Genomic DNA, 23,678 nt, shown 5'->3' on the forward strand with positions numbered 1-23,678 from the left:
TTTGGCTGCCGTCAGAATACAGGTGGTATTGGAGGTTAATAAGGGATGTATGCGACCGCCGATCTCAATCCCGACAGCGGAATCCCAGCAAGGCATTTAACATAGGTGTCGAAATACAGACGCCTATGTTAATCCCGAACGAAGGTAAAGGCCCCCATACATCAGAGATTGATTGCAGCAATCGTGCAATTTGCAATCGATTGTGTATAAAAATCTTTCCCTTTTTCAATCGATTGTGGCAATTCTGCAATCTGCAATCGATTGAAAAAGGGAAAAGTTTTTATACACAATCGATTGCAAATTGCACGATTGCTGCAATCAATCTCTGATGTATGGGGGCCTTTAGTCTGGGGTGCATTAGCGTTAGCTGTGGGGGGGGGGGGTATTTAGGATTTGGTAGTCTAGCAGGGTTAGGTTTGGGGGGGGGGAGATTAGGTCTAAGCACCCCTAAGGGGAGTGGGAGGGTTAGGCACCCCCAGTGAGAGTTTAGGGTTAGACACCTTACCCCCCCCCCCAGGAGGGTTAGGTTTAGGGAGCGGTAAGAGGGGGTCAGGCACCCCCGGGGGGAGGTTAGGGTTAGTCACCACTGAGGGAGGGTTAGGGTACTTACCTGTCCCAGTCGGGATCTTTATCCGTCAGTATTTCAATCCCTTTCCGTCAATAGATCTAATATAGTCACCAAGGCAAGAGGTATATAGGGGAGAGGTGGAGGTAGACACAGTAGAAATGACCGGACAAGTAGGAGGAGGTTAGTCATTGCTGTGCCGCGGAGGCCGGTGAGTGGATGACCCCGTAATTACATACATTTGTATATCGTACTGTCAAAGTTTGGGGTGTAGGGCTGTGCTCTCGGGTCTTGCTCACCAGCTGCAGGTGCACACTGGGGGTCTTCAAGGTCCGTTCATGTTGACATTTGAGAAAAACATGAAATCTGCTTCAGCCTGTGACACTGGTCCTGGTGGTACATACAGACCCAAGGGCCTCGGCAGATTGTGACGTCAGCTCCCTGTCACACATCCCATCTTCTGACTGAGCCTCATCGCCTCCGCGTGCAGGAGAGCTGGGAATGTGCGCCGGCTACCACACGCTGGGTGAATATTGGCGCCTGGTCTGGCGGATCCTCCACCAAGCTGTCTGCATGTTAAATAATGAATCTGTCACCATCTGTTCTTTACAGAATTCCACAAATACTTGGTCCAAAATGTTTATCCGCGCCGTTGTGTATTATGTCTGATGGCCCCAATTCAGGTTCTCTGCATGCTGTGTGCACTGCCCACGTTCCATCCTACGGAGCAATGCCCTCTCTCTCTCTCTCTCTCTCTCTCTCTCTCTCTATATATATATATATATATATATATATATATATACTGGAGCTTTTCATAGAAGGTGCCGTTATTTCTAAGTATTCCCAGTAGTATCATCTCCAGTAATTCAGTCTCTGCGGGGGCTTCAGCCGGAGGACATCCTTGTTCTGGCCATACAATCCTCCCCGGCTTACGCTGTCATATCTGTAAATGTTTATGCGGCAAAGTGCTGCCCAGCCGGCCGCTTCCCAATAGTAACCGTCTGTCCCATGTGCGAATACGTCTGTCCTCCTCTCTTACTGCGTCTGTCTGACAGGGAAGTGCAGCTGTGATGGATTATATCTTGCTGAGAAATAGTCTATTCATGGTAAATGTATTTTCTTCATGTATATTTAATAATGTTCTTCAAAGTGTTCTGTGTTGCAGCTGCATTTGTTTGTTATGAATTAAATAGTCGTTGACCGTTGGATTGTAAATATGTGTTTAGTTCCCTCAGATGATACAATGTTGCCTGTTTTATCGCACGCGGCATCAGCCAGTGCATTGGGCGTCTGTGCGAAACCACAGATACAGCTCACAGCGTCCGTCTTCCTATACGCATCTGATGTAGGACATAATCTACAGGGGTCAATTACAGGTTGGCCGCAGTCGCGTCTTTTTCCGCACTCACGTCTGCGTCTATATGCTAATGCCGCTACAAAGGCGATCTGTGCGTCAGTATGGGCAAGGAGTGCGACGCCCACTGTCAGGATCCATAAATGCCCGCTTTCCGCATCTTTAGACGCCGCCATCGGACGCACTAGCAAGACGTGCACAAGCCCTATGGCAGGTGCAGATTTTCCGTCTGAGTGTGAGCGGTTTGGCGTCTGTGTGCGCGTCCGCGACACTCTCATAAGACGGAACATCTCTGTGCGTCATTTTAGCCACCGCACTGGAACGGCCCTCACACTTCTGATACCGTGCGTCTAAATCTGCACTGCGACTCTGTACGCTCGTCATCGGACTCATGCGCGCATGCGCATACTAAAACATGGCTCCCATGCGTCTTACATTCAGCCCAATAGAATTTCAGAGATATAACCATGTAAGTAACACTAGGTAGGGAAGTAAGGAATTTGTACCTTGTATAGTATTCTATCATTTCATGTGAAGTATTATTCTCTTTAGGGTCATAGCGGTCGCTGGATGACCTGAATGCCGAGAGCCGGGCGATATAACCTTTCACTAATCGTGTTCTGTGTCCTTTCTCCTAGAACAATTTCCCCGCCAGCAGCCCCGACAGACTGCAGGACCTAAAGTCCACGGTGGATTTACTGACCAGCATCACGTTCTTTCGCATGAAGGTAACCTCCATCCCGTAAATCCCACGACAGGAATACAGGTGTATGTATAATGCGCAGTCCGGGAAGGTGGTTTTTTTATACAAATTCATGCTTTGTCTAAAAATATAGGGATCCAGTCTAAATCACTGCATCGCGTTAAACAGCACGACTAATGCTCTACCTGCCCTGCTCTTACCGTAAAGAACCCTTCCAGCAGACGCTTGTCAACCTGCATGTGCTGTAACCGCTGAAGGTGTTCTTGTCAGCCTGTGAGGGTCCATGTAAGATGCTTAGCAACACCCTTATCCTGCCAGTATAGGGATCAGAATGTCCTCACATCCCCGCCTGCCGGATAAGCCGCCCTGACCCCCATCTTCAGTTACTGCTGGAATAATGGGCTTGTGCTCGGTGCCCATCTGACCTTTTGTGAATGAGGTTTTTTTACGGATATATATGTTTTAATTTAGCTACATAATAAGTCTCCCTTTAGTATTGTCCTAGCCACACAGTTGTCACAACGCTCACACAGAACACAATGGGGTTCATGGTGAGCAGGAGGCTGCATCACAAAAACAAGTAACAAAAGGTGTAAAAATGAGGATGTTGTAATTACATAGTTACACCCGTATGCTGAGTCGGATACACCCAGCTCTGCACCAGTAGTGTATGCACCAGGTTTATGTCCGCTGTACATCAGATACACTTACACCCATATGCTGAGTCGGATACACCCAGCTCTGCACCAGTAGTATATGCACCAGGTTTATGTCCGCTGTACATCAGATACACTTACACCCATATGCTGAGTCGGATACACCCAGCTCTGCACCAGTAGTATATGCACCAGGTTTATGTCCGCTGTACATCAGATACACTTACACACATATGCTGAGTCGGATACATCCAGCTCTGCACCAGTAGTATATGCACCAGGTTTATGTCTTGTGTACACAAATACACTTACACCCATATGCTGAGTCTGATACACCCAGCTCTGCACCAGTAGTATATGCACCAGGTTTATGTCTTGTGTACACAGATACACTTACACCCATATGCTGAGTCGGATGCACCCAGCTCTGCACCAGTAGTATATGCACCAGGCTTAGTCTTGTGTACATCAGATACACTTACACCCATATGTTGAGTTGGATACACCCAGCTCTGCACCAGTAGTATATGCACCAGGTTTATGTCTTGTGTACACAAATACACTTACACCCATATGCTGAGTCGGATACACCCAGCTCTGCACCAGTAGTGTATGCACCAGGTTAATGTCTTGTGTACATCAGATACACTTACACCCATATGCTGAGTCTGATACACCCAGCTCTGCACCAGTAGTATATGCACCAGGCTTATGTCTTGTGTACACAGATACACTTACACCCATATGTTGAGTTGGATACACCCAGCTCTGCACCAGTAGTATATGCTCCAGGTTTATGTCTTGTGTACACAGATACACTTACACCCGTATGCTGAGTCTGATACACCCAGCTCTGCACCAGTAGTGTATGCACCAGGTTTATGTCTTGTGTACATAGATACACTTACACCCATATGCTGAGTCGGATGCACCCAGCTCTGCACCAGTAGTATATGCACCAGGTTTATGTCTTGTGTACACAGATATACTTACACCCGTATGCTGAGTCTGATACACCCAGCTCTGCACCAGTAGTATATGCACCAGGTTTATGTCTTGTGTACACAGATACTTACACCCATATGCTGAGTCTGATACACCCAGCTCTGCACCAGTAGTATATGCACCAGGTTTATGTCTTGTGTACACAGATACACTTACACCCATATGCTGAGTCGGATACATCCAGCTCTGCACCAGTAGTATATGCACCAGGTTTATGTCTTGTGTATACAGATACACTTACACCCATATGCTGAGTCTGATATGCCCAGCTCTGCACCAGTAGTATATGCACCAGGTTTTTGTCCGCTGTACATCAGATACACTTACACCCATATGCTGAGTCGGATACACCCAGCTCTGCACCAGTAGTATATGCACCAGGTTTATGTCTTGTGTACACAGATACACTTACACCCATATGCTGAGTCGGATACATCCAGCTCTGCACCAGTAGTATATGCACCAGGTTTATGTCTTGTGTACACAGATACACTTACACCCATATGCTGAATCGGATGCACCCAGCTCTGCACCAGTAGTGTATGCACCAGGTTTATGTCTTGTGTACACAGATACACTTACACCCATATGCTGAGTCTGATACATCCAGCTCTGCACCAGTAGTATATGCACCAGGCTTATGTCTTGTGTACACAGATACACTTACACCCATATGCTGAGTCGGATACATCCAGCTCTGCACCAGTAGTGTAAGCACCAGGTTTATGTCTGGTGTACACAGATACACTTACACCCATATGCTGAGTCGGATACACCCAGCTCTGCACCAGTAGTATATGCACCAGGCTTATGTCTTGTGTACACAGATACACTTACACCCGTATGCTGAGTCGGATACATCCAGCTCTGCACCAGTAGTATATGCACCAGGTTTATGTCTTGTGTATACAGATACACTTACACCCGTATGCTGAGTCAGATACACCCAGCTCTGCACCAGTAGTATATGCACCATGTTTATGTCTTGCGTACACAAATACACTTACACCCATATGCTGAGTCTGATACACCCAGCTCTGCACCAGTAGTATATGCACCAGGTTTATGTCTTGTGTACACAGATACACTTACTGCCATATGCTGAGTCGGATACACCCAGCTCTGCACCAGTAGTATATGCACCAGGTTTATGTCTTGTGTACACAAATGCACTTACACCCATATGCTGAGTCGGATACACCCAGCTCTGCACCAGTAGTATATACACCAGGCTTATGTCTTGTGTACACAGATACACTTACACCCATATGTTGAGTTGGATACACCCAGCTCTGCACCAGTAGTATATGCTCCAGGTTTATGTCTTGTGTACACAGATACACTTACACCCGTATGCTGAGTCTGATACACCCAGCTCTGCACCAGTAGTGTATGCACCAGGTTTATGTCTTGTGTACATAGATACACTTACACCCATATGCTGAGTCGGATGCACCCAGCTCTGCACCAGTAGTATATGCACCAGGTTTATGTCTTGTGTACACAGATATACTTACACCCGTATGCTGAGTCTGATACACCCAGCTCTGCACCAGTAGTATATGCACCAGGTTTATGTCTTGTGTACACAGATACTTACACCCATATGATGAGTCTGATACACCCAGCTCTGCACCAGTAGTATATGCACCAGGTTTATGTCTTGTGTACACAGATACACTTACACCCGTATGCTGAGTCGGATGCACCCAGCTCTGCACCAGTAGTGTATGCACCAGGTTTATGTCTTGTGTACACAGATACACTTACACCCATATGCTGAGTCGGATACATCCAGCTCTGCACCAGTAGTATATGCACCAGGTTTATGTCTTGTGTATACAGATACACTTACACCCATATGCTGAGTCTGATATGCCCAGCTCTGCACCAGTAGTATATGCACCAGGTTTTTGTCCGCTGTACATCAGATACACTTACACCCATATGCTGAGTCTGATACACCCAGCTCTGCACCAGTAGTATATGCACCAGGTTTATGTCTTGTGTACACAGATACACTTACACCCATATGCTGAGTCGGATACATCCAGCTCTGCACCAGTAGTGTATGCACCAGGTTTATGTCTTGTGTACACAGATACACTTACACCCATATGCTGAGTCGGATACATCCAGCTCTGCACCAGTAGTATATGCACCAGGTTTATGTCTTGTGTACACAGATACACTTACACCCATATGCTGAGTCGGATACATCCAGCTCTGCACCAGTAGTATATGCACCAGGTTTATGTCTTGTGTACACAGATACACTTACACCCATATGCTGAATCGGATGCACCCAGCTCTGCACCAGTAGTGTATGCACCAGGTTTATGTCTTGTGTACACAAATACACTTACACCCATATGCTGAGTCTGATACATCCAGCTCTGCACCAGTAGTATATGCACCAGGCTTATGTGTTGTGTACACAGATACACTTACACCCATATGCTGAGTCGGATACATCCAGCTCTGCACCAGTAGTGTAAGCACCAGGTTTATGTCTTGTGTACACAGATACACTTACACCCATATGCTGAGTCGGATACACCCAGCTCTGCACCAGTAGTATATGCACCAGGTTTATGTCTTGTGTATACAGATACACTTACACCCGTATGCTGAGTCGGATACATCCAGCTCTGCACCAGTAGTATATGCACCAGGTTTATGTCTTGTGTATACAGATACACTTACACCCGTATGCTGAGTCAGATACACCCAGCTCTGCACCAGTAGTATATGCACCATGTTTATGTCTTGTGTACACAAATACACTTACACCCATATGCTGAGTCTGATACACCCAGCTCTGCACCAGTAGTATATGCACCAGGTTTATATCTTGTGTACACAGATATACTTACACCCGTATGCTGAGTCGGATACATCCAGCTCTGCACCAGTAGTATATGCACCAGGTTTATGTCTTGTGTACACAGATACACTTACACCCATATGCTGAGTCGGATACATCCAGCTCTGCACCAGTAGTATATGCACCAGGTTTATGTCAGCCGTACATCAGATACACTTACACCCATATGCTGAGTCTGATACACCCAGCTCTGCACCAGTAGTGTATGCACCAGGTTTATGTCTTGTGTACACAGATACGCTTACACCCATATGCTGAGTCGGATACATCCAGCTCTGCACCAGTAGTATATGCACCAGGTTTATGTCTTGTGTACAGCAGATACACTTACACCCATATGCTGAGTCGGATACATCCAGCTCTGCACCAGTAGTATATGCACCAGGTTTTTGTCCGCTGTACATCAGATACACTTACACCCATATGCTGAGTCTGATACACCCAGCTCTGCACCAGTAGTATATGCACCAGGTTTATGTCTTGTGTACACAGATACACTTACACCCATATGCTGAGTCGGATACATCCAGCTCTGCACCAGTAGTGTATGCACCAGGTTTATGTTTTGTGTACACAAATACACTTACACCCGTATGCTGAGTCGGATACACCCAGCTCTGCACCTGTAGTATATGCACCAGGTTTATGTCTTGTGTACACAGATACACTTACACCCATATGCTGAATCGGATGCACCCAGCTCTGCACCAGTAGTATATGCACCAGGTTTATGTCTTGTGTACACAGATACACTTACACCCATATGCTGAATCGGATGCACCCAGCTCTGCACCAGTAGTATATGCACCAGGTTTATGTCTTGTGTACACAAATACACTTACACCCATATGCTGAATCGGATACTTCCAGCTCTTCACCAGTAGTATATGCACCAGGTTTTTGTCCGCTGTACATCAGATACACTTACACCCATATGCTGAGTCTGATACACCCAGCTCTGCACCAGTAGTATATGCACCAGGTTTATGTCTTGTGTACACAAATACACTTACACCCATATGCTGAATCGGATACTTCCAGCTCTGCACCAGTAGTATATGCACCAGGTTTTTGTCCGCTGTACATCAGATACACTTACACCCGTATGCTGAGTCGGATACATCCAGCTCTGCACCAGTAGTGTATGCACCAGGTTTATGTCTTGTGTACATCAGATACACTTACACCCATATGCTGAGTCTGATACAGCCAGCTCTGCACCAGTAGTATATGCACCAGGTTTATGTCTTGTGTACACAGATACACTTACACCCATATGCTGAATCGGATGCACCCAGCTCTGCACCAGTAGTGTATGCACCAGGTTTATGTCTTGTGTACACAAATACACTTACACCCATATGCTGAGTCTGATACATCCAGCTCTGCAACAGTAGTGTATGCACCAGGTTAATGTCTTGTGTACACAAATACACTTACACCCATATGCTGAGTCTGATACATCCAGCTCTGCACCAGTAGTGTATGCACCAGGTTTATGTCTTGTGTACATCAGATACACTTACACCCGTATGCTGAGTCGGATACACCCAGCTCTGCACCAGTAGTATATGCACCAGGCTTATGTCTTGTGTACACAGATACACTTACACCCATATGCTGAGTCGGATACATCCAGCTCTGCACCAGTAGTGTAAGCACCAGGTTTATGTCTTGTGTACACAGATACACTTACACCCATATGCTGAGTCATATACATCCAGCTCTGCACCAGTAGTATATGCACCAGGTTTATGTCTTGTGTACACAGATACACTTACACCCATATGCTGAGTCTGATACATCCAGCTCTGCACCAGTAGTATATGCACCAGGCTTATGTCTTGTGTACACAGATACACTTACACCCATATGCTGAGTCGGATACATCCAGCTCTGCACCAGTAGTATATGCACCAGGCTTATGTCTTGTGTACATCAGATACACTTACACCCATATGCTGAGTCGGATACATCCAGCTCTGCACCAGTAGTATATGCACCAGGTTTATGTCTTGTGTACACAGATACACTTACACCCATATGCTGAGTCGGATACATCCAGCTCTTCACCAGTAGTATATGCACCAGGTTTTTGTCCGCTGTACATCAGATACACTTACACCCATATGCTGAGTCTGATACACCCAGCTCTGCACCAGTAGTATATGCACCAGGTTTATGTCTTGTGTACAGCAGATACACTTACACCCATATGCTGAGTCGGATACTTCCAGCTCTGCACCAGTAGTATATGCCCCTGGTTTATGTCTTGTATACAGCAGATACACTTACACCCATATGCTGAGTCGGATACATCCAGCTCTGCACCAGTAGTATATGCACCATGTTTTTGTCCGCTGTACATCAGATACACTTACATCCATATGCAGAGTCTGATACACCCAGCTCTGCACCAGTAGTATATGCACCAGGTTTTTGTCTGCTGTACATCAGATACACTTACACCCATATGCTGAGTCTGATAAACCCAGCTCTGCACCAGTAGTGTATTCACCAGGTTTTTGTCTGCTGTACATCAGATACACTTACATCCATATGCTGAGTCTGATACACCCAGCTCTGCACCAGTAGTATATGCACCAGGTTTATGTCTTGTGTACACAAATACACTTACACCCATATGCTGAGTCTGATACATCCAGCTCTGCACCAGTAGTATATGCACCAGGCTTATGTCTTGTGTACACAAATACACTTACACCCATATGCTGAGTCGGATACATCCAGCTCTGCACCAGTAGTGTAAGCACCAGGTTTATGTCTGGTGTACACAGATATACTTACACCCGTATGCTGAGTCAGATACATCCAGCTCTGCACCAGTAGTATATGCACCAGGTTTTTGTCTTGTGTACACAGATACACTTACACCCATATGCTGAGTCTGATACACCCAGCTCTGCACCAGTAGTATATGCTCCAGGTTTATGTCTTGTGTACAGCAGATACACTTACACCCATATGCTGAGTCTGATACAGCCAGCTCTGCACCAGTAGTATATGCACCAGGTTTATGTTTTGTGTACATCAGATACACTTACACCCATATGCTGAGTCGGATACACCCAGCTCTGCACCAGTAGTATATAAGCACCAGGTTTTTGTCCGCTGTACATCAGATACACTTACACCCATATGCTGAGTCTGATACACCCAGCTCTGCACCAGTAGTATATGCACCAGGTTTATGTCTTGTGTACACAGATACACTTACACCCATATGCTGAGTCTGATACACCCAGCTCTGCACCAGTAGTGTAAGCACCAGGTTTATGTCTTGTGTACAGCAGATACACTTACACCCATATGCTGAGTCGGATACACCCAGCTCTGCACCAGTAGTATATGCACCAGGCTTATGTCTTGTGTACATCAGATACACTTACACCCGTATGCTGAGTCGGATACACCCAGCTCTGCACCAGTAGTATATGCACCAGGCTTATGTCTTGTGTACACAGATACACTTACACCCGTATGCTGAGTCGGATACATCCAGCTCTGCACCAGTAGTATATGCTCCAGGTTTATGTCTTGTGTACAGCAGATACACTTACACCCATATGCTGAGTCGGATACACCCAGCTCTGCACCAGTAGTATATGCACCAGGTTTATGTCAGCCGTACATCAGATACACTTTCACTCAACAACAGAAGCATAAGAAATGGTTAATAACATTTGTTTTTGCAGCAAGAATACACCCCAACCATTACTCTGGTATAAATAAAACCCTCCATACTACAGACATATCATCTTCCTTCTCGTGTGCCAAAGAAATTAGCTAAAATAGTAAAACAGGACCCCAAAAATGATATAATATAGACACTACCAACGGAGGAAGCACCTCTCGGCTTCTGAGGTGAATCCTCCTACAGCCAATCAGAAGCGGCAGCTAGTGCCTCCGCCAGTTACCCAGACCTCACCCACATGTCCCCTGCCCCGGCCCTGGCAGGTCCTGCTGTGGAAGGGGCTCCTGCGACTGACGCGGCCATTACCTGGTTTACAGTAACTAAATAGAAGTTTATCGTTTCTCTACTGAAAGTGTCTCTTAAACTCCCTTTGTATTAAATTCTGTGTCAGTCACGGCGGTACACGATTGGCTATGAGCCCCGACCACCAATCACATGCCCAATCCTCCTCCAACTTATGCTGGGCCCGTCTGAGTCAAAAAGAGTGACTGGCATTTAGCGTAAATGAAGTATAATGAAAGGGGATCATAAAACACTTTTTTGAACAGCGTCCCATACGGTAGCTCAGGTCTCCCTGTTGTAGTAAGATGGTACAGTGACACAGGGAGCAGACCCCTACCAGAATGTGTCACATAAATGAATCAGATCATAGGAGAAGAGCGTCCCATACGGTAGCTCAGGTCTCCCTGTTGTAGTAAGATGGTACAGTGACACAGGGAGCAGACCCCTACCAGAATGTGTCACATAAATGAATCAGATCATAGGAGAAGAGCGTCCCATACGGTAGCTCAGGTCTCCCTGTTGTAGTAAGATGGTACAGTGACACAGGGAGCAGCCCCCTACCAGAATGTGTCACATAAATGAATCAGATCATAGGAGAACAGCGTCCCATACGGTAGCTCAGGTCTCCCTGTTGTAGAGAAGTAAGATGGTACAGTGACACAGGGAGCAGCCCCCTACCAGAATGTGTCACATAAATGAATCAGATCATAGGAGAACAGCGTCCCACATGGTAGCTCAGGTCTCCCTGTTGTAGTAAGATGGTACAGTGACACAGGGAGCAGCCCCCTACCAGAATGTGTCACATAAATGAATCAGATCATAGGAGAAGAGCGTCCCATACGGTAGCTCAGGTCTCCCTGTTGTAGTAAGATGGTACAGTGACACAGGGAGCAGCCCCCTACCAGAATGTGTCACATAAATGAATCAGATCATAGGAGAAGAGCGTCCCATACGGTAGCTCAGGTCTCCCTGTTGTAGTAAGATGGTACAGTGACACAGAGAGCAGCCCCCTACCAGAATGTGTCACATAAATGAATCAGATCATAGGAGAACAGCGTCCCATACGGTAGCTCAGGTCTCCCTGTTGTAGTAAGATGGTACAGTGACACAGGGAGCAGCCCCCTACCAGAATGTGTCACATAAATGAATCAGATCATAGGAGAACAGCGTCCCATACGGTAGCTCAGGTCTCCCTGTTGTAGTAAGATGGTACAACGACACAGGGAGCAGCCCCCTACCAGAATGTGTCACATAAATGAATCAGATCATAGGAGAACAGCGTCCCATACGGTAGCTCAGGTCTCCCTGTTGTAGTAAAATGGTACAGTGACACAGGGAGCAGCCCCCTACCAGAATGTGTCACATAAATGAATCAGATCATAGGAGAACAGCGTCCCATACGGTAGCTCAGGTCTCCCTGTTGTAGAGAAGTAAGATGGTACAGTGACACAGGGAGCAGCCCCCTACCAGAATGTGTCACATAAATGAATCAGATCATAGGAGAACAGCGTCCCACATGGTAGCTCAGGTCTCCCTGTTGTAGTAAGATGGTACAGTGACACAGGGAGCAGCCCCCTACCAGAATGTGTCACATAAATGAATCAGATCATAGGAGAAAAGCGTCCCATACGGTAGCTCAGGTCTCCCTGTTGTAGTAAGATGGTACAGTGACACAGGGAGCAGCCCCCTACCAGAATGTGTCACATAAATGAATCAGATCATAGGAGAAGAGCGTCCCATACGGTAGCTCAGGTCTCCCTGTTGTAGTAAGATGGTACAGTGACACAGAGAGCAGCCCCCTACCAGAATGTGTCACATAAATGAATCAGATCATAGGAGAACAGCGTCCCATACGGTAGCTCAGGTCTCCCTGTTGTAGTAAGATGGTACAGTGACACAGGGAGCAGCCCTCTACCAGAATGTGTCACATAAATGAATCAGATCATAGGAGAACAGCGTCCCATACGGTAGCTCAGGTCTCCCTGTTGTAGTAAAATGGTACAGTGACACAGGGAGCAGCCCCCTACCAGAATGTGTCACATAAATGAATCAGATCATAGGAGAACAGCGTCCCATACGGTAGCTCAGGTCTCCCTGTTGTAGAGAAGTAAGATGGTACAGTGACACAGGGAGCAGCCCCCTACCAGAATGTGTCACATAAATGAATCAGATCATAGGAGAACAGCGTCCCACATGGTAGCTCAGGTCTCCCTGTTGTAGTAAGATGGTACAGTGACACAGGGAGCAGCCCCCTACCAGAATGTGTCACATAAATGAATCAGATCATAGGAGAAGAGCGTCCCATACGGTAGCTCAGGTCTCCCTGTTGTAGTAAGATGGTACAGTGACACAGGGAGCAGCCCCCTACCAGAATGTGTCACATAAATGAATCAGATCATAGGAGAAGAGCGTCCCATACGGTAGCTCAGGTCTCCCTGTTGTAGTAAGATGGTACAGTGACACAGAGAGCAGCCCCCTACCAGAATGTGTCACATAAATGAATCAGATCATAGGAGAACAGCGTCCCATACGGTAGCTCAGGTCTCCCTGTTGTAGTAAGATGGTACAGTGACACAGGGAGCAGCCCCCTACCAGAATGTGTCACATAAATGAATCAGATCATAGGAGAACAGCGTCCCATACGGTAGCTCAGGTCTCCCTGTTGTAGTAAGATGGTACAACGACACAGGGAGCAGCCCCCTACCAGAATGTGTCACATAAATGAATCAGATCATAGGAGAACAGCGTCCCATACGGTAGCTCAGGTCTCCCTGTTGTAGTAAAATGGTACAGTGACACAGGGAGCAGTCCCCTACCAGAATGTGTCACATAAATGAATCAGATCATAGGAGAACAGCGTCCCATACGGTAGCTCAGGTCTCCCTGTTGTAGTAAGATGGTACAGTGACACAGGGAGCAGCCCCCTACCAGAATGTGTCACATAAATGAATCAGATCATAGGAGAACAGCGTCCCATACGGTAGCTCAGGTCTCCCTGTTGTAGTAAGATGGTACAGTGACACAGGGAGCGGCCCCCTACCAGAATGTGTCACATAAATGAATCAGATTATAGGAGAACAGCGTCCCATACGGTAGCTCAGGTCTCCCTGTTGTAGTAAGATAGTACAGTGACACAGGGAGCGGCCCCCTACCAGAATGTATCACATAAATGAATCAGATCATAGGAGAACAGCGTCCCATACGGTAGCTCAGGTCTCCCTGTTGTAGTAAGATGGTACAGTGACACAGGGAGCAGCCCCCTACCAGAATGTGTCACATTAATGAATCAGATCATAGGAGAACAGCGTCCTATACGGTAGCTCAGGTCTCCCTGTTGTAGAGAAGTAAGATGGTACAGTGACACAGGGAGCGGCCCCCTACCAGAATGTGTCACATAAATGAATCAGATCATAGGAGAACAGCGTCCCATGCGGTAGCTCAGGTCTCCCTGTTGTAGTAAGATGGTACAGTGACACAGGGAGCGGCCCCCTACCAGAATGTGTCACATAAATGAATCAGATCATAGGAGAACAGCGTCCCATACGGTAGCTCAGGTCTCCCTGTTCTTTTAAGATGGTACAGTGACACAGGGAGCAGCCCCCTACCAGAATGTGTCACATAAATGAATCAGATCATAGGAGAACAGCGTCCCATACGGTAGCTCAGGTCTCCCTGTTGTAGTAAGATGGTACAGTGACACAGGGAGCAGCCCCCTACCAGAATGTGTCACATAAATGAATCAGATCATAGGAGAAGAGCGTCCCATACGGTAGCTCAGGTCTCCCTGTTGTAGTAAGATGGTACAGTGACACAGGGAGCAGTCCCCTACCAGAATGTGTCACATAAATGAATCAGATCATAGGAGAACAGCGTCCCATACGGTAGCTCAGGTCTCCCTGTTGTAGTAAGATGGTACAGTGACACAGGGAGCAGCCCCCTACCAGAATGTGTCACATAAATGAATCAGATCATAGGAGAACAGCGTCCCATACGGTAGCTCAGGTCTCCCTGTTGTAGTAAGATGGTACAGTGACACAGGGAGCGGCCCCCTACCAGAATGTGTCACATAAATGAATCAGATTATAGGAGAACAGCGTCCCATACGGTAGCTCAGGTCTCCCTGTTGTAGTAAGATAGTACAGTGACACAGGGAGCGGCCCCCTACCAGAATGTATCACATAAATGAATCAGATCATAGGAGAACAGCGTCCCATACGGTAGCTCAGGTCTCCCTGTTGTAGTAAGATGGTACAGTGACACAGGGAGCAGCCCCCTACCAGAATGTGTCACATTAATGAATCAGATCATAGGAGAACAGCGTCCTATACGGTAGCTCAGGTCTCCCTGTTGTAGAGAAGTAAGATGGTACAGTGACACAGGGAGCGGCCCCCTACCAGAATGTGTCACATAAATGAATCAGATCATAGGAGAACAGCGTCCCATGCGGTAGCTCAGGTCTCCCTGTTGTAGTAAGATGGTACAGTGACACAGGGAGCGGCCCCCTACCAGAATGTGTCACATAAATGAATCAGATCATAGGAGAACAGCGTCCCATACGGTAGCTCAGGTCTCCCTGTTCTTTTAAGATGGTACAGTGACACAGGGAGCAGCCCCCTACCAGAATGTGTCACATAAATGAATCAGATCATAGGAGAACAGCGTCCCATACGGTAGCTCAGGTCTCCCTGTTGTAAAGAAGTAAGATGGTACAGTGACACAGGGAACAGCCCCCTACCAGAATGTGTCACATAAATGAATCAGATCATAGGAGAACAGCGTCCCATACGGTAGCTCAGGTCTCCCTGTTGTATTAAGATGGTACAGTGACACAGGGAGCGGCCCCCTACCAGAATGTGTCACATAAATGAATCAGATCATAGGAGAACAGCGTCCCATACGGTAGCTCAGGTCTCCCTGTTGTAGTAAGATGGTACAGTGACACAGGGAGCAGCCCCCTACCAGAATGTGTCACATAAATGAATCAGATCATAGGAGAACAGCGTCCCATACGGTAGCTCAGGTCTCCCTGTTGTATTAAGATGGTACAGTGACACAGGGAGCGGCCCCCTACCAGAATGTGTCACATAAATGAATCAAATCATAGGAGAACAGCGTCCCATACGGTAGCTCAGGTCTCCCTGTTGTAGTAAGATGGTACAGTGACACAGGGAGCAGCCCCCTACCAGAATGTGTCACAAATGAATCAGATCATAGGAGAACAGCGTCCCATACGGTAGCTCAGGTCTCCCTGTTGTAGTAAGATGGTACAGTGACACAGGGAGCGGCCCCCTACCAGAATGTGTCACATAAATGAATCAGATCATAGGAGAACAGCACTTCGCTGTGAGAGAGAGAGGAGCTTAGCCGTCCTGTGATCTTCCACCTGGAGACCCGGCTTCCATTGTTCCCGTCCATGTAATGATCAGGGCACTGGGTAATGAGCGCCCAGCGGGGAGCTGCTAGCACGGGTATAGTCTGTAACCAGAGCTCTGTTGCTGGGAGCCAGAACTCTGCTCTGCCAGCTGCCGCTAAGTGGGACAGCATCGTCACCGCCGATCGGGGCTGTCGGCTCAGGACCCCGAGGAGGGTTTGAGAAGCAGAAGAGCCGGGGAGCAGAAGTCACCTCACATCTGTCTGACACCACTGAATGTGTCACCTATCATCTAGCTCTGTGTCACGATCCGGCGCACGGGACCTTTTTGGAGAGGCGCCGTGTGTCCGCGCTCTCCCGCTGACTCTGATCACATCCACTGGCGCTGGAGTAACGGAGATGAGAGACTTGGGATATAATGGGAGGGAGTGAATGTAATCCTGGTCAGACACGACACGTCACGCACATCCATTACTGCGGCTGCCGCTGTCTTTATACGTTCCTGATACGTTTATTCTTTTACTAATCAGCGAGTCAGGCCCTGGAGCCCTGGGGTGTTTGTGACTGATTGCAGGACCTCCGTCCCCTCCGTGATTTATTTTCTGGTTTATGGACGATATATACTGAGAGGTGTATAAATAGGGATCGTAGGGTTTGGGAACATGGTCAGTGATGGCACAGGAAAGCTGTACAGCACCATGCTCATTAATAACCGCACATAAACTCATTTTATAAAGGGCACCAATGTTATTCTGATATATACTGAGAGGTGTATGAATAGGGATCGTAGGGATTGGGAACATGGTCAGTGATGGCACAGGAAAGCTGTACAGCACCATGCTCATTAATAACTGCACATAAACTCATTCTATAAAGGGCACCAATGTTATTCTGATATATACTGAGAGGTGTATGAATAGGGATCGTAGGGATTGGGAACATGGTCAGTGATGGCACAGGAAAGCTGTACAGCACCATGCTCATTAATAACCGCACATAAACTCATTTTATAAAGGGCACCAATGTTATTCCGATATATACTGAGAGGTGTATGAATAGGGATCGTAGGGATTGGGAACATGGTCAGTGATGGCACAGGAAAGCTGTACAGCACCATGCTCATTAATAACTGCACATAAACTCATTTTATAAAGGGCACCAATGTTATTCTGATATATACTGAGAGGTGTATGAATAGGGATCATAGGGATTGGGAACATGGTCAGTGATGGCACAGGAAAGCTGTACAGCACCATGCTCATTAATAACCCCACATAAACTCATTTTATAAAGGGCACCAATGTTATTCTGATATATACTGAGAGGTGTATGAATAGGGATCGTAGGGATTGGGAACATGGTCACTGATGGCACAGGAAAGCTGTACAGCACCATGCTCATTGATAACCGCACATAAACTCATTTTGTAAAGGGCACCAATGTTATTCCAGTCTCTGTATAGTGTTTCTGTCTGGATGATATGACACATTAATGAGGGGGATGTCCCCTTGTCTGTACTGTAAACTATGCACTAATGTTATTAAGACCCGCGAGTACGTATATCACCCACATTATAGTAAATAAGATAATTTAGTAACTAGGAGTTCCTACCCCAAATAATGGTGAGTGTCAGTGACTGTCCCCTGTGACGTTATGGGCCTGATTCCAGGTCTCGCGCTGCGGGCAACGCATTAGCGTCCGTTTCCGTAGGCGTAACTGCGACTTCCTGCTAATGGCAGTATCGGCCCTTACTCCTGGTGTACAAGCGTGCGTCTGACTGTACAATGACTGGGGCGCCCACTTAGTGCCTCTCCAGTGGCAGATTCTAGCTAGGGAGCAGGAGACTGTCCCCCTGTGTGGATCTGACCTGCATGTGTTGGCAGTGTAGTGGCTTCCCATTGTACGCCGTACCTGCTAATCTCACACAGGGCTGACCGTCTCAGGGGCGGACACTCCTCCCCCTGTGGGAGTACCAGGCCGGAGTGTGATGGAGCTTCCAGCAGGAACCCTGCTCTGTGCTGATAGCTGGCTGTAATGTACCACTAGGCGCTGCACAGTGTTATACTCCAGCTGCGCATGCAGCAATACAATCCCGGCTACTGCGCATGTGCAGTACAAGATTAGGGACTGTGGTCAGCGCTGACCTAAGTTGCGGCCCGGGCACCCCTAGCCGGACTGGAAAAGGTAAGAACCGCCACTGGTCGCAACCATCCCACTTTGTACGTCGTTAGACTCCACCATCTTCATACTAGGCGCAGAATCTCCGTGAACGTATGGCCTCCAGTGTAAGCAGGTTAGTTCACACCACTCCTGCGTCACGTTCGCGACGCTCCCATAAGGCGGCCGTAAGAGACGGTACATCTCGGTGCGTCTGAATAGCCACCTCCCAGGAATATTCCATACATTGCAGGCACCACGCGGTACTGGGGCTCTGTGCGTACACACTGTTGGACGCCTGCGCTGTGCGAGTTATTAGTGATTTTGCAGCATGTGCAGTAGCAGTATTGTATATCACCAGTTTACATGAATATCGGCCCTGCTCCGGGCTCAGGCCTCGCGATACACAATGCCAGAATGTGCCCCCGCACATCTGATGTCAGACATGGGCAATGGATTAGGTGGCAGCGTCACCAGCTCCGGGTTCTGCAAATGGTTCCAGCAGCGGAGGAGGGGAGAGAAGCTTAGTGCATCTGGATCACACCCTGGACACGCCCACTGTGATGTCATTGCTTCATTTACATGTAGATATTGTGATTTGTGGTATTACTGCTGGTTTTAACTGTAAGAAGAGTCTCAGTATAGTGTTGTGCATTATGTGTCAGCCGTAGTCCATGGGGAACGATGTTACTGTGTACATTTACTTTGTATCCCGTGGCTACGGATAAAAGCATTCTATAAAGGTGACAACATAAAGTCTACATTAATCTGACCTGGGCACAGGACGTGCCAATTGTACAAGCTTACACTGCCGAGATCTCAGCTATCAGATGGCACATAACTGTTCTGTATATGCCCGGGTATCATGTGCAGCCAGTAACATAGCACATGGCACGTATGTGGGAGCTTTGTAGTACCATGTAGCCTCGGGACCAGAATTGTTGCTGTGAATAACAGTCTCTTACATATGCATCGTCCCGGTAGGTAGCCGTGCATCGTCCCGGTAGGTAGCCGTGCAGCGTCCCGGTAGGTAGCCATGCAGCGTCTTGGTAGGTAGCCATGCAGCGTCCTGGTAGGGAGCCATGCAGCGTTCCAGTAGGTAGCCATGCAGCGTTCCGGTAGGTAGCCATGCAGCGTCTTGGTAGGTAGCCATGCAGCGTCCTGGTAGGGAGCCATGCAGCGTTCCGGTAGGTAGCCATGCAGAGTCCCGGTAGGTAGCCATGCAGCGTCCCAGTAGGTATTCAGTGTTCTTTGCAGCTTACTTTTTTATTTTACTTGTATTTTTATACTGTTTTCTCTATCCTGCAAGGTACAAGAGTTGCAGAGTCCGCCCCGGGCCAGCCAGGTGGTCAGGGACTGTGTGAAAGCCTGCCTGAACTCCACCTATGAGTACATATTCAACAACTGCCACGAGCTGTATAGCCGGGAGTATCAGACCGACCCCGTACGTAACATACTATGTCATCCCATATATGTTCCTATATGTGCAAGTTAGAACGGAGGTATTTATACAGGGAAAGAGAAGAGCTTACCCGCACAGATATTATTATAAACGTATTTATTTTGAGTCCTTCCTTATCTTAACAAATATCATATTATATAGTAGGCATAATGTCTTGCAAATTTCACTACTATTATGAGAGGAGGTGCACCCAGGAATATATATCACAATCTAGCTATACCAAAAAGAGAAAAAGATAATTCCTTTGTGGGGCACTCACGGACTCAAAAGCTGTATCAATCGATATTAATAACATTGATGGAATTGAGGAATTGTCATGCAATTATTAAAATATAACTTTTATTGGTATTAATAAATAAAAAGTAGTCCGCAAAATATAATATTACAGTACAAAAACAAAATTCATATTAATAACATTGTGTTGTAACCAAACTATACTGTACATTTATTTGCTTTTATATTACCTCTAAATGGTCATATGCCTAGGTGTCTGTAACTAAGGGGACATCACCATTATTCACTAATCTTCATGATAAATTGGATAATGTCTCAAGGGACCTTGAATCTCATACACCTTCATAATCATGAAGAAAATTATTGGTGAATAAAATTCGTAATCACAAATTCCTAAACGCCTGAATAATCAGGTGTATAGTTATAATAAAGATAATAATAATAAACTGCCACTATTAGATGTCCATAAGTTTGCTCCTAATTATCCTGGAATTAAATTACCTCTTGCAAAGGTGTCTAGATTGAAAAACACCCACTGATATATTAATCATCCATCATATAACACGATTAAACCAAATACATCCATGTAATCCTAATAATAAAGGGAAGTATCTTAATCTTCCTTCAAGTGCGTTCTAAAATTAACGGCTTATGATGGACGTTATAGTGTATAAAGAATCAATATCATAAATATCTTATGGTGGTTCCCGGGTTATATAACATTGACAAAGTTCAAATATAGTATTTTATACTTTATTAGGTATATTCAATCCTATAGGCCAGGCATGTTCACATGACCTCAATAAAAATAACCATATATTTAATATGATATATTTTATGCACATGCCGTCTAGTTCAACAGCTTATGCTAAATGTTTGTAATACGTATCCGAGATCAATGTTATTATCCTTCATGGATCTCTTAAATATAAATACATTTGCCATTAAACTAATATTCTTAATCAGTGACAATCTCCGGGCGAGTCTGATTGTGATTTATGGGTTTATACTATGTTGACGGAGTTCCACGTGTCTCACTGCATCTTATATTGCAACATGTCAAATACAATGTTGCACTTAATTATGCATACTCCGTCCTCTGCTCCCAATCATGTAGTCCCCCTGTCTAACAGACACCCTTCATTCTCTGTATCCTTATTCCATGGTGGTTACACAAACACAAACACAAACGTAAAACACATAACCCATATAAAAAATTGATACACGCGGGACCGCGTGCACTGCGCGTCTCCTATACAGTATAATTTGGTTACAACACAATTTTATTAATCTGAATTTTGTATTTATACAGGGATTAGACCGGGTCATTGGACCTTGATATGACAGTTTCCAAAGAGAAGTGATCAGACCTCTAGAACCAGTAACAGAGGTTCCACCTATAGCTGCCACCCCTAGAACCAGTAACAGAGGTTCCACCTATAGCTGCCACCCCTAGAACCAGTAACAGAGGTTCCACCTATAGCTGCCACCCCTAGAACCAGTAACAGAGGTTCCACCTATAGCTGCCACCCCTAGAACCAGTAACAGAGGTTCCACCTATAGCTGCCACCCCTAGAACCAGTAACAGAGGTTCCACCTATAGCTGCCACCCCTAGAACCAGTAACAGAGGTTCCACCTATAGCTGCCACCCCTAGAACCAGTAACAGAGGTTCCACCTATAGCTGCCACCCCTAGAACCAGTAACAGAGGTTCCACCTATAGCTGCCACCCCTAGAACCAGTAACAGAGGTTTCACCTATAGCTTCCACCTTTCCCTTAAAGGTAAACAGGATCACCTTTACTCAGATGCCCCCAGGATTTCTACTCCAAGTAGTAGAGGCTTATCATTAATTAAGCCTGGCTGTAGTTTATGGGTAGACTGAGTATCTTGGATGTTATCAGATGAACAAATGTAATATGTGAGATCAGAGAATGTTATGATCACAATATAATATATTGGTGTATACAAATAGCAATGATATGCAGGGGTCAGGGTTAGCTGCAGATGGATTAAATAGTAATATACTTCAAGATCTCATGCTGATTACTGGCAGCTATGATAGTAATCTTTGTGGAGGTCAGGGCTGGCTGCATATAACCAGTATACTTCATATACTGATACTCATATACTTCAATGTCATGGGCTGGGAGCAGGTAGTATAATGATACAGACTCCAGAATTATGACTTGTTACTGTATGATAAAGCCATGGTCAATAGCTATAGACTGGCAGAATAACATTAAACAATCTGGGGTCAGGGCTGACGGCATACAAAACGTGGTCAGTAGGAAAGCCAAGGTCAGGATTATAGAGAGCAGCACATGTGAGATGAGGAACCAGATCACCAACAGTAAGTAGATCACAGGAACACAGGTCACTACATAGAGCAGGAACTATCACCAGCATTATTGAACTGCTCCGCAAGCTATTAAATCTGCCAGAACCAATAGGATGAGCCCTGTTTTTCAGCCCATCAGTCCTACACCTGTGGGGGAGAGGTGGTGGTCCAGATGAGGGGAGGACACTAGCAAGGTTCCCCAGGCAATCTGGGGAAAATAAATTACATCTGCACGTTATACTTGGTGCTAGATATGGCTCTGCATGTTATACTTGGTGCTAGATATGGCTCTGCACGTTATACTTGGTGCTAGATATGGCTCTGCACGTTATACTTGGTGCTAGATATGGCTCTGCACATTATACTTGGTGCTAGATATGGCTCTGCACGTTATACTTGGAACTACAGTAGATATGGCTCTGCATGTTATACTTGGTGCTTGATATGGCTCTGCACGTTATACTTGGTGCTAGATATGGCTCTGCATGTTATACTTGGTGCTTGATATGGCTCTGCACGTTATACTTGGTGCTTGATATGGCTCTGCTCGTTATACTTGGTGCTAGATATGGCTCTGCACGTTATACTTGGTGCTTGATATGGCTCTGCATGTTATACTTGGTGCTAGATATGGCTCTGCACGGTATACTTGGTGCTTGATATGGCTCTGCACGTTATACTTGGTGCTAGATATGGCTCTGCACGTTATACTTGGAACTACAGTAGATATGGCTCTGCACGTTATACTTGGTGCTTGATATGGCTCTGCACGTTATACTTGGTGCTAGATATGGCTCTGCACGTTATACTTGGAACTACAGTAGATATGGCTCTGCACGTTATACTTAGAACTACAGTAGATATGGCTCTGCATGTTATACTTGGAACTAGATATGGCTGTGCACATTCTACTTGGAGTTAGACATGGCTGTGGTGGACAGTAACAG

The 23,678-nt window shown here is 46.3% G+C and overlaps 1 protein-coding gene across 3 annotated transcripts in view; it reads left to right on the forward strand.

Annotated features, from left to right (window-relative positions):
- Positions 1-23,678, forward strand: part of LOC148481366 (protein unc-13 homolog B-like) — a 296,399-nt gene that overhangs the window by 131,355 nt on the left and 141,366 nt on the right. For all 3 annotated transcript variants that reach the window (XM_088453621.1, XM_088453622.1, XM_088453623.1), the window contains exons 15-16: positions 2,558-2,647; positions 20,005-20,139. In XM_088453621.1, coding sequence (XP_088309747.1) covers positions 2,558-2,647; positions 20,005-20,139 — 225 coding nt within the window. The remainder of the gene's footprint in view (positions 1-2,557; positions 2,648-20,004; positions 20,140-23,678) is intronic.

Source organism: Taudactylus pleione, unplaced genomic scaffold, assembly GCF_031769625.1.
Source record: "Taudactylus pleione unplaced genomic scaffold, aTauple2 ptg000584l, whole genome shotgun sequence".
In the NCBI taxonomy this organism is placed as follows: Eukaryota; Metazoa; Chordata; class Amphibia; order Anura; family Myobatrachidae; genus Taudactylus; species Taudactylus pleione.